The sequence below is a fragment of the Rhagoletis zephyria genome, unplaced genomic scaffold (assembly GCF_001687245.7).
Source record: "Rhagoletis zephyria isolate East Lansing unplaced genomic scaffold, Rhagoletis_zephyria_1.1 Rzeph_scaffold_05303, whole genome shotgun sequence".
NCBI lineage: Eukaryota > Metazoa > Arthropoda > Insecta > Diptera > Tephritidae > Rhagoletis > Rhagoletis zephyria.
The window spans coordinates 11555-24874 of record NW_016162386.1 but is presented as its reverse complement, the minus strand read 5'-3'; the positions used below and the strand labels follow the sequence as shown (position 1 = coordinate 24874).

General features: G+C 39.0%; 1 protein-coding gene across 1 annotated transcript; it reads right to left on the bottom strand.

Moving 5' to 3' along the window:
- Nucleotides 1-8988: 8988 nt before the first annotated feature.
- Nucleotides 8989-10946, bottom strand: LOC108371909 (uncharacterized). The gene is made up of 2 exons (XM_017627530.1): nt 10827-10946; nt 8989-10784 (listed from the first exon to the last, which is right to left on the bottom strand). Exons 1-2 carry the CDS (start codon nt 10885-10887, stop codon nt 9247-9249), a joined length of 1599 nt encoding a protein of 532 aa, XP_017483019.1. The 5' UTR covers nt 10888-10946; the 3' UTR covers nt 8989-9246.
- Nucleotides 10947-13320: the final 2374 nt, after the last annotated feature.

Sequence of the window (13320 nt, the reverse complement as noted above, 5' to 3'; positions counted from 1 at the left end):
TTTACTATTTATGAAGAATTTTAAAATAGTTTTTTAAAGCTAATCCTAATGTAATAAATTTTCATTTAGTTTAACAATTAACAGGTTGTTGATTGAGTCGCTATTAAGTTTTGTTCTTTGCTTTGTTATGATGGTTGCTAAAGCGTTGAAAGCTCTTGACTTGAAGGGACCGCCAAAATAATCTCCACCAACGCACATATGTCCCTGTCGGCCGCTACTAAGTCCTTCCAATACTCAAGTACATTCGTGTTGAAAGGTTTCCTTTCGTAATATGCTATTTTATCTAGTTTTTGGCGAATAGTTAAATTTGTTGAAACGGTTTCGCTTTTCGACAGATTATACTCTTCTTCTAAGTCTGCGTATGGGTCATCAGGTTGTATATTTAGAGAATTCGAGGTAGTGACATTGCCTTCCTCGTTAGGAGAATTATTCAGTGAATATATAGTTGCATAAGTCTTTAAAATATGTTCTAAATACATAATGAGGAAAATGATTGCATAAACAAATAGATTATCTATGTGCGTTACGCAATGTAATAGGAGTATTTTACTTGCATTCCGTTTTATAATTAAATTTAGAAATAAACCACTAAAAGCTCGCTATAAAATGATGCTCGAAATATTTTCCATGAAATCATTTTTGAAATCACTTTTTTTGAATTAAAAAACGACTTTTTAGTTTCTTCAAAAAATATGGTAGCTTCAATTTAAAAGAAAACGTCAAAAGCACAGTTTACGTCAAATAGGAGCAATGGCGGATAAGAAGAAGAAGTGAAACTACCTTTAAATATTTGTATCATGCTTCTCCGTATGAAAGCAAAATACTATTATGAGAATAGCTGAGCATAGAACAACAAATGTTCCTTTTGATGTTTACTCGCATATTGCGAATGAATAGAAGAAAGAATTAATTTGAATCATTTGCGAACGAATTTTTGTTTTTTGTGTTGAATATCACGTAGTTATATGACAGACTTTTTTAATTTGTTCGTATTTTTATTTGCTCAAAGTGGTTGCACTTGTGCTCTCTCGCTCGAATGATAAAAAGAATTTTTTATAATCGAGAATTTTAAAAGGCGGTTAATTCGAGCCAAATGTTTGCTGTAAATAATTATTTGTGAATACAAATAATATCTTAAATATTCTCCGTACCCTGTTCATAAGTGAATATGAATGCTGCGGCAAATATTCGCGGAAAGTTGGTGTGGCTAGAGATACTATTCTATGCGAAGGCAATTTTGTTAATTGCATAAGATTTGCACCGTTCAGTAAGTATATATTTTTTTAATAGGGTTGCCTCCTAGGTTTAAAAATATGATATTTATACCGTCCTCACGATTTTCAAAAATTAGGTGTCAAATGAAAGGGCTTAGCCTCTGGATGTGCAGTAAGGATATATTTTTGTAATAGGGTTGCTACCTGCGTTTAAAATTATGATATTTACACCGTTCTCCCGATTTTCAAAAATGAGGTGTCAAATGAAAGGGCTTGGGCTCTGGATGTGCAATAAAGATATACTTTTTTAATAAGGTTGCTACCTGCGTTTAAAATTATGACACTTACACCGTTCTTTCCATTTTCAATAATGAAGTGTCAAATGAAAGGGCTTGGCCTCAAGATGTGCAGTAAGGCTTTATTTTTTTAATGGGATTGCCACCTTTTTAAAAATTATAAAATCTGCACGGTTCGTTGGATTAAAAAAAATAAAGGGCTGGACCTGAAGACGTACAATAAAGTTTTATTTTTTAAAAAGAGTTGCCGCCTGTCTATACAATTATAACATTTACATCCTTCGCATGATTTTCAAAAATTAGGTATCAAATGAAAGTGACTGGCCTTTAGAAGGCACCAAGGCTTTCATTTTTGAATAGGTGTAATCATAATAAAAACATAGCAAGGTATAACCGTTCTCTCAATTTGTCGGCCATGATTTTTTTTTGAAGTTTGCCAACATTTTAAAATCATATAAAAGTGAAAATAAAAAATAGAAATTGTTCGAAATTGTTGTTGCTTGAGATTGAAAATGAAAATGTGTGTGTGAGTTTGTGAGTAAATTTAAAAATTAAATTGTTTGGAAACGTCAAGAATCTTAAAAGTGACTCTCAGCGGTTCTACCTTACTATATTTTTATCATGGGTGTAATGTAGCAACATGGTCGAGCCAGACGAGGCAGCATGCAGGCATGCTTGCATCCCAAGCTAGCTCGTCGTCGGGGTGGGTCATTTCCGCCTGCCTTGCTGTCAACTACATTAGCAAAAAGTTATTCATGCCTGATACCTAGTGTACTAGTGGAGATGGCTATAGCAAATGCGAAGAAAGCAGAGAACAAAGAGATAGCAACAAATGAAGAGATGGTCCTGTCCTGTCCTGTCAGGTGGAGTCATCCCACCCTTCTTCTACGCGAACTTCACGCGAAGCCTTGGGCATTGTCGTGACTCCTAACCTACTTTACAACGCCCCCTAACCTGACATCAGTCCGCTTATCTATAAGTCCGTCATTATACCGTCATTGTCAACGTTCCCACTTCCCCTCTTCTGCACAAGCGCAACACCCACACCAAAAATTTCGTGCTTAGCACTTCATTATGAAAACCCCACACTTAAACAAAATCAACCTCAAATCATTTCCTTCCTTTTTTCCTCACTTTATTATTACATGAAACTTTAACCCTAATTACAACCAAAGAAAATCCAACACTTAACTCTAAAACTCAAATTCACAATCCAATTTTTAACTCTACAACTCAAACTCTAAAATTCAGTATTTAACTCTAAAATCCAATATTTACCTATACCTACACGTAATACTTAACTCTAATCTCAATCTCTATCTACTCCTAACATAAAAATTCAAGTTTAAATCCACGTACCCTAATGCTAGCTAAATTCTATTTTTATACCTCTAAGCGGTCTACCACACCTTGATTACCGCGCAATCTGAAGAGTTCCTTAATTAAATCTCAAAAATTCAATTACCCTAACAATATTCAATGAACTTCAAAAATTTACAAAACTAACCTACGGTGATAACCCAATGGATGCATGTATATCTGCAATTACATACGTATGTACACTTAATGTGCATGTGCGTATGTAAATATATGTATATATATATATGTATGTAAATAATAATGTAGGCAAATTTCACACTCACCTTGGTCTCCAGAAATGATGGCGCCAGCACTCTGTTGAGAACCTGTTTGGGAGAATTAGAACCCTAACATACATACATATAATCTAAGATATTTCATGCATATGCTCTCCTTCAGCCGCGTTGCTGAGGCGTCGACCTAGCAGTCTTCTACGAGCGGGTCATGACAAGCGTGCGGGAAACTCAAAATATCAAAATAATACAAGGGTGAATGAAATTATTAGTTAAACATTTAAGCTACCAGTACGTAAATTAAAGGCACGATTAATTTAACGTCGCGATTAATTCAAATTCGGGCCTTAACGCGAAATTTTAGGTTACATCTATCTACATATATATAAACATATGTATACATACATATATGTATATGGATGTACATATGCTCATATACGTGAAGAATAGCTAAAATAAAGTGAAAATACGTATGGAGCCGAACGAAAGAAAAGAAAAAAAAAACGTGTTGATCCCAACCAAAAAAAATTTACAATAACAAGGTGAAGTTAATGATTGGCAAACACTAGAGGCTTTGGGAAAAATACGTACGGCAAAATCGATTTTTACTTACAAAAATTCAAAAAAAAGCGAATAACTAAATAAAAAAGTACTTACTTGCAACAATTCAAAAAAAATTAAAAAAAATTAAAAAAATAACTAAATAAAAAAAATCTGTCTAAAGCAAGATGCTAACGACAAAAATGCGACCACCCTACTACTGGCAATTTTACGTGATAAAATTAAATATGAAAACAACAAAACGGTAAGTAGAACTAAAGGAATGTGCCTAGCGAAAATCTGCCCTACATATATGTATGTACCCTGACATGTATGTACATAGGCATAAAAATTTAACCAAAATGGAATGTAAAATCCAAGTAGAACTGGAACTATGCTCCCGGCGCTGCTGTTGATCGACGGTATATGTGGAGCGATAGTCTCCACTGCTCTCTCGCACACTGCTGCCGTCGATGTTATGGTCCTCTCCACTGTTATGCTCCTCTCCACTGTTTGATGGAATCCACATGTATGTCGAATGGCCGTTGACCTACTCCGGCCGAGATATTTCAATCAGCTGTTCCTGGTGATGTTGTTGCTGCTGGCTCTAATTATTAGCCGGGTTATCGGCACTGCTGTAGGGCTTAGATATGGGCCACCTTGTCGAGTCGCCTGGTGACAGTTAAGGTGGTTTCGTATCTTGCATGAACGTATGCACATATGTATATGCCTGAGTGCGTTTGTACACTTGCGCTGATGCCCGGCCCTTGTTGGTATGCTTTATTTGCCGGTGCGGGTGGTTGTGGTCCGTGGGTGGTAGCGTTTACGCATATATGGGCGTATGTATGTATTTTTACTTGGCTGCTACTCCAAAGTTTTCTTCCTGAATGCTTGGGCTGATTTTTCGGGTTTAAACTACCGTGTTGTTGTAAAACAATGGAGGTCCTTTCGCTGTGTTAGCAGGCGACCTGAAATCAATAAAAACTTCCATTAGCCCTCTTTGATATATTTAAGATTTTAATCTCGCGTACTCTTTTGCTACATTTGAGTCTCACTCATCTAGGTACTTGGACATATGCGTATCAAAGGTGTCAAATGAAAATGTTCGCACTTACCTCCAGATCCAGAATGTGACTTTGATGACCCCAGGTACCGCTAGTATCCTGGTAGAGCACTGGGGGACCGTATTCACTCACTTTAACTATAAAACTTTAAACTTTATTACTTATACCACAAGCAACCACTTTAAAATTACACTTCACTTTCACTGTAAAGTACCACCGCAACTTTCGTTTTAAGAACCGCTTGTCTCAGTTTTGGTCCTTTTATATCTTTCTACGTCAAGTGACCGATCCCGTATTAGTTATGTATATATTTACTTATTTATGTACAAAGGAATACATACAAAATACGGTTTAAGTCGAACATTCACACATATACACACACACTCAAGACTGCTTCACCGAACCATAAGTCTAGCGAACTTTCTCACTCTAACGTAGTTACTTTCTTTTGGGCATCATGCATGTGTTTTACATAGAGGTTTGATCGGCTTACAGACATGTAGGTTTGATCGAGTTCGTACGCACACACGCACACAATTTAACATCAAAGTATCTGGCAAGCAGCTGGCGCTACAGGCTCGGACCCGCCGATGGTGCCTGCACCATGGAGCGTGTGCGTAAAAGGATAACTAACGCGGCTGGTTGCAAGGCCATGTTTCCGCCTGACGTGTGGCCTCGACCCACGACTTAAAGCCGGGCTTCTTTCCTGTTGCTCGTCGGTTGAGTTTGCTGTTAAGGTCAGTATCACAGGTCTACTACTACATCACTATCACTGATGGAAATAGAATAAAATAAATTAAACTAACACAGTAGGATAAAGTATATAGATAGTTAAGTAAAAAAAATAAAAAAATAAGTAAATCAATAATTACAAAAATAAATAGTAAAAATAAATAAACAAAATATCACAGAATTTATGTAGTCAAGTAGTAAAATAAAAATAAATTAAATAAAATTAAATAAATTTAAAAATAATTACCCTAATAAATAATAAAAATACATAAATAAGGAAACTATCACAGTATTTATATAGTCAAGTAGTAAAATAAATAAATAAAAAATAAATAAATAAATTTAAAAATAATTATAATAATAATAATAAAGATAAATAAATAAGGTCAGGTATGCGTAAGTAGTCAAGTCAGTAAAACTAAGTCAAAAGACATGCAACACTTAGCACAAGGACAACATTTAACAAATATCTACACAGCAAAAATGTCCTTAGCATGGTATACCCCGATCTTCTTTCCCCTGATATCACCGAGTTCATACATCGAGTTTCCTATCGCCTTTAAAATAATGCATTTGACCTGTTTTGGGCCTAGTTTGGCATTATAGTTCTCGATTTGTGAACTCTGTTTAAAATTGCGGCGGTATACCACTTGTCCAGTTTGGAATCTCACTTCTTTACTTCGCGTGTTATAAACCTTTTCGTTGCGTTCGTGGGCTAGCTTCAGCTCTTTCATAATTTTTTTCCTAATCAATTGGATGTTGTCTTTTCCCGTGGTGATTTCGCTATCAGAGTCCCTAAGTGCGCCCAGCTTCCGATATAACTCATACGATGCAGCATGCTGTATCATTGGTATACCAAAGAGGGCGGAATATGGCGAAGTACCAATTGCTGAATGAACCACACTACGAAGGGCGAAAGCGGCGTCACTAACATGGTTGTCCCAATTTTTCTGATTGTCCTTTATATACGATCTAATGATCTGAAGGACAGACCGATTTACCCTTTCGGCAGCATTCGCCTGTGGCGAATAAAACGCCGTTTTCACATGTTTTGTACCATATCTTTCAGCAAAGGTTTTGAAGGTCTCTGATACGAATTGCTTTCCGTTGTCGGAATGAATGTATTCGGGTACCCCGAATACATGGAAAACTTCTTTTTCAAGGAATTTAACAACTTCTGCTGACGTAGCCTTTCTCATAGGTTTGAGGAACACGAACTTGGAGAAGTGGTCGAGACATACAAACACATACACATTACCATTGGACGTACGAGGATAGGGACCCATGAAATCAATGAACAAACGCTGAAAAGGTCGCTCTGTCACGTGTTGTCTGCCCATCGGAGGCTTATGAAAAGAGTTCTGAGTTTTATTGCCCTTACAAATATCACAGCTTGCTATGTATTTTTGAACTTCAGCGACCATACCTGGCCAATAATATTTTTCCCTTATTCTAGCTAACGTTTTATGAATTCCGCCATGCCCTGCGGAAGGCGAGTCATGTGAGGATTCCACCAGACCCTGCCGCAGCTCAGTTGGCACCCAGAGTTTCCAGGCGTGGTCCTCTTGAAGCCTGTCCCCCCGACTGAACTGGGTCTTTTTATAAACGAATCCGTCCGATATACAAAACTCAGGCAATTTACCGCTGTTGTCAGTTATAGTTTTCTTTAATTCCTCATATTCTTTCGTTTTGAAAAATGGCGAGTTTAAACAAATATCCATCATTCTGTCGCTTATCGTCATTTCATCCATGCCTACTCTAGACAGCGCATCAGGAACTATGTTTTGAGTCCCTTTGCGATGTTGAATATCAAAATCAAACGCCTGCAGTTTAAGGCTCCATCTCGCTAGTCGCCCTGAGAGGTCCTTTTGATGCATTAGCCATTTTAGGCTTGCGTGATCAGTGATCACTGTGAAGGGCAAGCCCTCCACATAAGGCCTGAATCGTTTTATGCTCAAAACTGCTGCGTAGCATTCTAACTCCGTAATGCTGTAATTGCGCTGAGCTTTGTTTAACTTTGCGGAGATATACGCAATCGGTCGTTCGTTACCGTCCTCGTCTAGTTGGAAAAGCACACCCCCCACCCCGTCAGTCGATGCGTCGCACTGTATGTAAAAACGTTTGTTAAAGTCCGGGTGGGTCAACACTGGCGCTGAAATCAGGCTTTGCTTTAAGCGCTCAAAAGCAGTCTTTGCGTCGTCTGTCATTGTAAACTTCTTAATCTTTTCCTTCGTGAGACAGTCGTGCAGCGGAGCTGCAATTGTGGCGTAATCTCGTATGAACCTCCGGTACCACCCTGACATCCCTAGGAACCTTCTGAGCTGTTTGGGGGTCTTTGGCTCTGGGAAATCCCTCACTGCTTCAATCTTTTTGGTATCCGTGCGTATGCATCCATCTCCTACCACATAGCCTAGGTACCTAACTTCTTTAAAACAAAATTTACTCTTTTCCACATTTATAGTTAGTTTGGCCTCACGCAGACATTTAGCGACCCTTTCGAGCAAACACAAATGTGACGAAAAATCAACAGAACAAACAAGTAAGTCGTCTAAGTAAACAAACACAGAGTCACGAAGAGAAGCGGGGATGACCTTGTCCATTAGCCTGCACATTCGTTGTGCTGCATTGCACAAACCGAATGGCATCACCGTAAAATGGTACAAAGGTCTACCTGGTACAGTGAACGCCGTCTTTTCTCTGGACTTCTTTTCAAGCGGAATTTGCCAGAAGGCGTCTTTGAGGTCTATCGCCGATATAAATCGCGTATTTTGTAGTCTGCTCAAGATCCCGTCAATGTGTGGTAGAGGGTACGCGTCCTTCACTGTACGTTCGTTCACTTTTCTTGCGTCAAGACATAAGCGGTTTTTCGTCCCTTTGATGACCAACGATACAGGTGAGCTCCAGCTACTGTTGCTCTCCTCGATTACTCCCATCTCCAGCATTCGGTCTAGTTCGCTGTAAACAAGCTTTTGGATTGCAGGCGATATAGGGTAAAATCTTTGCTTCACTGGTAAGTTTTCGTTGGTCACTTCAATGACATGCTCCTCAACGTCAGTCTTCCCTAGCCCTAGGACTGCGAAAGAAGGAAATTGCATTTTTGCTTTGTCTAAAGCAAGACTTTGATCCAGGGTAAGTGTGTGTTGCACCGCGTCAAATGATAAGTCACCCTCGGCGGGCACTAAATCTGCAACGACAGTGCTGCCAGAACAAACATTCACTCCTCTGCTAACCACATTCATATCAAAAACTTGCCAAAAATCGACACCCAAATATACTTCTTGCTGCAGGCCAGGTACAATCAAAAATTCCATCTCCTTCGCCACATTATCCCATTCCACTTTGAGCGTTATTACACCTGTCACTGCAGTTTCACCACCGTTTGCTGTTCTAATATGTTGGCCCTTGATAGCCATTATCTTATCTTCCTTGCCTTCGAGTATGACACTTGCGTTTTTCCCTAAGCAACTCGCCCCGGCTCCTGAGTCTAAAAGCGCTAAAACCTCCTGTCCCCCTATTCTGGTTTTCGCAAAAAATCTATTGTCCCCCTTGATGGTAACAATAGTGGAAATAATCTTATTATGTATCCTCTTGAGATTCTTTTTCTTAGCCCTCATCTTCTGGATTTTAGCAAAGTTCCTATTTCTCTTCTTCCCTATAATTCCCTCACAAAAAATACGCCTGCGTGCCTCGTCGTATTCGATCTTCCTTTGGTGTAGACTCTTCCTAATAATGCTCCTATCTTCTTCGCTTTTTTCCTGTTCTTTATCATGCTTTTCACTGGTAATTGTGTTTCTACTAAGGACCCTGACTACTTGTTTTCCGGGTTCTCCTCCATCTGGCGTGAGTCCCCGGATATCTCGGCCAGTTTTAAGTTTCCCTGCACTGGTTTAAACACACAATAAGACGTATCACCTCCACAAGAAAAACAAATCATATTATGAAAGGACGAATTACACTTACTATCTTTTTGGGCTTCGGTGGGATTTTTGGAAAAATGGTCAACGGGCATACCACAGGTAAAACATAACATGAGGTGGAAAGGGGACGGACAAAATGAACCTACGGAGGACGAAGATACATTAGGACGACTAGACGGGGACACATTAGGTTGAACACTCACATACTGCTGTGGCTTTTTACGTTGCATTCTACCTATTTCTTCTACTCTCCTATCTTCTGTCTTCTCTAAACATGGAGGCTCCGTAAAATCTATCTCATTAACCTGTTTTGGTCTATTCTTGTTATCGCGCATCACCTTTTCAGCCCTCTTACACTCGCTTTTGAGATCCGCTAGCGTCTCCATTTTTGAGGCAAAAGTTAGATTCGCGAGGTACGGCTTAAGGTTTCCCCTAATAATGCCTACCAACTCCTTCTCTGGTATTTTTTTTCTAAGGCGGAATGTCAGACTGTGAACATCTCCGTAGAAATCCTCGAAAGACTCCTGAACCTGTTGCTTCCTTTCCATGATTTCCCTAATTATCTCATAGTCTGATTCAGCTGTCTTGAAGTGGTTTAGCAGTTCAGACTTAAGTTCAAAATAGCCGAAGCTCGGGTCATCAGCATTGTCTTCAAGAATCTGCCAATACCACTTCAAGGCATTACCGGTAACCAGACAATGAAAACAAGTGAACAATTGGTAGTGCGAAATACCGTATTGTTCACGCAACTTTTCGATTCGAAAAATGAAACTTTCGACTGTAATTCCCTTGGCAGATCCGTCAAACTTGACATGCCACTTATCTAGGTCAATTTTCTTAAGATTTCTGGACTCATTAAGCGCATTCGAACTGCTTTGTCCACTAGCTCTGCCCTCATCTCGGCTCCGTTCTACGTCTATTGGCCTCTCGCTTCGATTTTCTGGTGTTGACGCCATGCCTGCCCTGGTTGGTTGTGCGTGTGTCGAAGCTTCCACACCAGCTAAACGTTCGTTTATGTTCGACATGTTGCCTCGCATGTGGTGGACCTCAGTCATACATTGAGCTAACATATCACTGTTTTGCGCCATCATAGCCATCATTCGGCTCAGCTGCTCAGTATTGACTTCAGACGACCTAGGTCCTCCACCTGCGGACTTCGAACTACCCGCGGCAGCGTCACTAGGTGGCATATTCAGCTCGTCCTGCTCTGACATTTCTAAAATCTCGTCTAGTTTTCGAGAGAAACTAAGGGTATTGTTTGACGAGTTAATGGCTACCTCGTTAGTTATTCTAACCGAAGATTGCGAATTTTCCTCGTGTCTTAATGTCGCAAACACCCTAGCCGTGCACCTGTTAAAATAATCGGTGGGCACGAAGTCCACCGGATATGAAATGCCTGTGTCTATTTGGGTGAAGAGAGACCCAACGACTTGGTTCTCTAGAGCTCTCGCTACGCTTCGTGTGACTCTACGGTTCGAGTTCAGCAGTCTTAATCCTCCTGGCACTATTTCTTCACTCTCACGCTCGTCCATTCACTCAAATAACCCTAGCTATCAAACCAATTCAGTTTCTTCCACGAAATACTCGAATCGGTGACGCAAACACAATATCACCAAAAACTCGATAAAAAAACTTCAAGGGTTTCAAAAAAAACTTCAAACTTCAAAAAAGTAATCTTAACAACATAAAGGGATTGCAAAAAAAAATAAAATTCAACTCAACTTCGACGTGGGATTTGTATGCAAATGTAGTATATAAAAATGCGAAAAAGAGATGTATTTCAGGTAAAAATGATAAATGTAAAATATAAAAATAATATTGAAAATTGAAAAGTAATAAAATAATATTAAGGATAGATGACTAAAATTATAAATAAAAATATATAACTTTAAGTGTTTAACTAAAGTAGGAAATATTAAAAATTCAAATAAATTCAGGTTTTGTTCGTTTTTTTTGGGGCGAAACTTTCGAATTATTTATTTTTATTTTTGTATTTAAAAATTTGTATAAAATCTCTTTTTTTTTTTTGTGTTAGATAGGTGTATATATATCTATATAGTTTTGCTTTGGTGTGTGTTGGTGTTGCCTTGGCGAGGTCATTGTGGGAGTGTTGGTCCGTGTGTCCACTGTCCAAAAGTCAAACTCAACTAATCCCCCTCTTTATGTTAACAAGTGTGGCACTTCAACGATTGAAGTTCTGGCTCCAAGCGCGGCTGCCACATTTTCCACCAAAACCCATATTGTAAACTACCCCCTGAGCGAAACTTCCATAAGCCTCACGTATATGCGGTGCTGGACCGCACACACGGCAGCTTGAATGGTATATCTCACAAAAACAAAAAAAAATAAAAATAAATAAATATCAACTGGCCATTGTCTCATCTTCAGTCCCCACTCATAAGAACGCTGAGGTCCTTAAGAGGCACCCTTAAGATGAGGCGGGCACTCCCCCCTATTTGCCAATTGGGCACAAATCGCCTACGGTGACCGAAAACAATGATACCCCCTTGACCCTAACACGTCCGATAGAAAGGAAACTAAGATAGAAGTATTTATGCAAAAAGAAAACTAAAATGAACTGAAAAAGGAAAAGGCGTTAGTATTAGAAATAGTGGGAAATGTAAAAAATTAGTGGGCTATTACGTTGGGCGCCATTGTAATGTAGCAACATGGTCGAGCCAGGCGAGGCGGCATGCAGGCATGCTTGCATCCCAAGCTAGCTCGTCGTCGGGGTGGGTCATTTCCGCCTGCCTTGCTGTCAACTACATTAGCAAAAAGTTATTCATGCCTGATACCTAGTGTACTAGTGGAGATGGCTATAGCAAATGCGAAGAAAGCAGAGAACAAAGAGATAGCAACAAATGAAGAGAAGGTCCTGTCCTGTCCTGTCAGGTGGAGTCATCCCACCCTTCTTCTACGCGAACTTCACGCGAAGCCTTGGGCGTTGTCGTGACTCCTCACCTACTTTACAACGCCCCCTAACCTGACATCAGTCCGTTTATCTATAAGTCCGTCATTATACCGTCATTGTCAACGTTTGTACACTCCCACTTCCCCTCTTCTGCACAAGCGCAACACCCACACCAAAAATTTCGTGCTTAGCACTTCATTATGAAAACCCCACACTTAAACAAAATCAACCTCAAATCATTTCCTTCCTTTTTTCCTCACTTTATTATTACATCAAACTTTAACCCTAATTACAACCAAAGAAAATCCAACACTTAACTCTAAAACTCAAATTCACAATCCAATTTTTAACTCTACAACTCAAACTCTAAAATTCAATATTTAACTCTAAAATCCAATATTTACCTATACCTACACGTAATACTTAACTCTAATCTCAATCTCTATCTACTCCTAACATAAAAATTCAAGTTTAAATCCACGTACCCTAATGCTAGCTAAATTCTATTTTTATACCTCTAAGCGGTCTACCACACCTTGATTACCGCGCAATCTGAAGAGTTCCTTAATTAAATCTCAAAAATTCAATTACCCTAACAATATTCAATGAACTTCAAAAATTTACAAAACTAACCTACGGTGATAACCCAATGGATGCATGTATATCTGCAATTACATACGTATGTACACTTAATGTGCATGTGCGTATGTAAATATATGTATATATATATATATATATGTAAATAATAATGTAGGCAAATTTCACACTCACCTTGGTCTCCAGAAATGATGGCGCCAGCACTCTGTTGAGAACCTGTTTGGGAGAATTAGAACCCTAACATACATACATATAATCTAAGATATTTCATGCATATGCTCTCCTTCAGCCGCGTTGCTGCGGCGTCGACCTAGCAGTCTTCTACGAGCGGGTCATGACAAGCGTGCGGGAAACTCAAAATATCAAAATAATACAAGGGTGAATGAAATTATTAGTTAAACATTTAAGCTACCAGTACGTAAATTAAAGGCACGATTAATTTAACGTCGCGATTAAT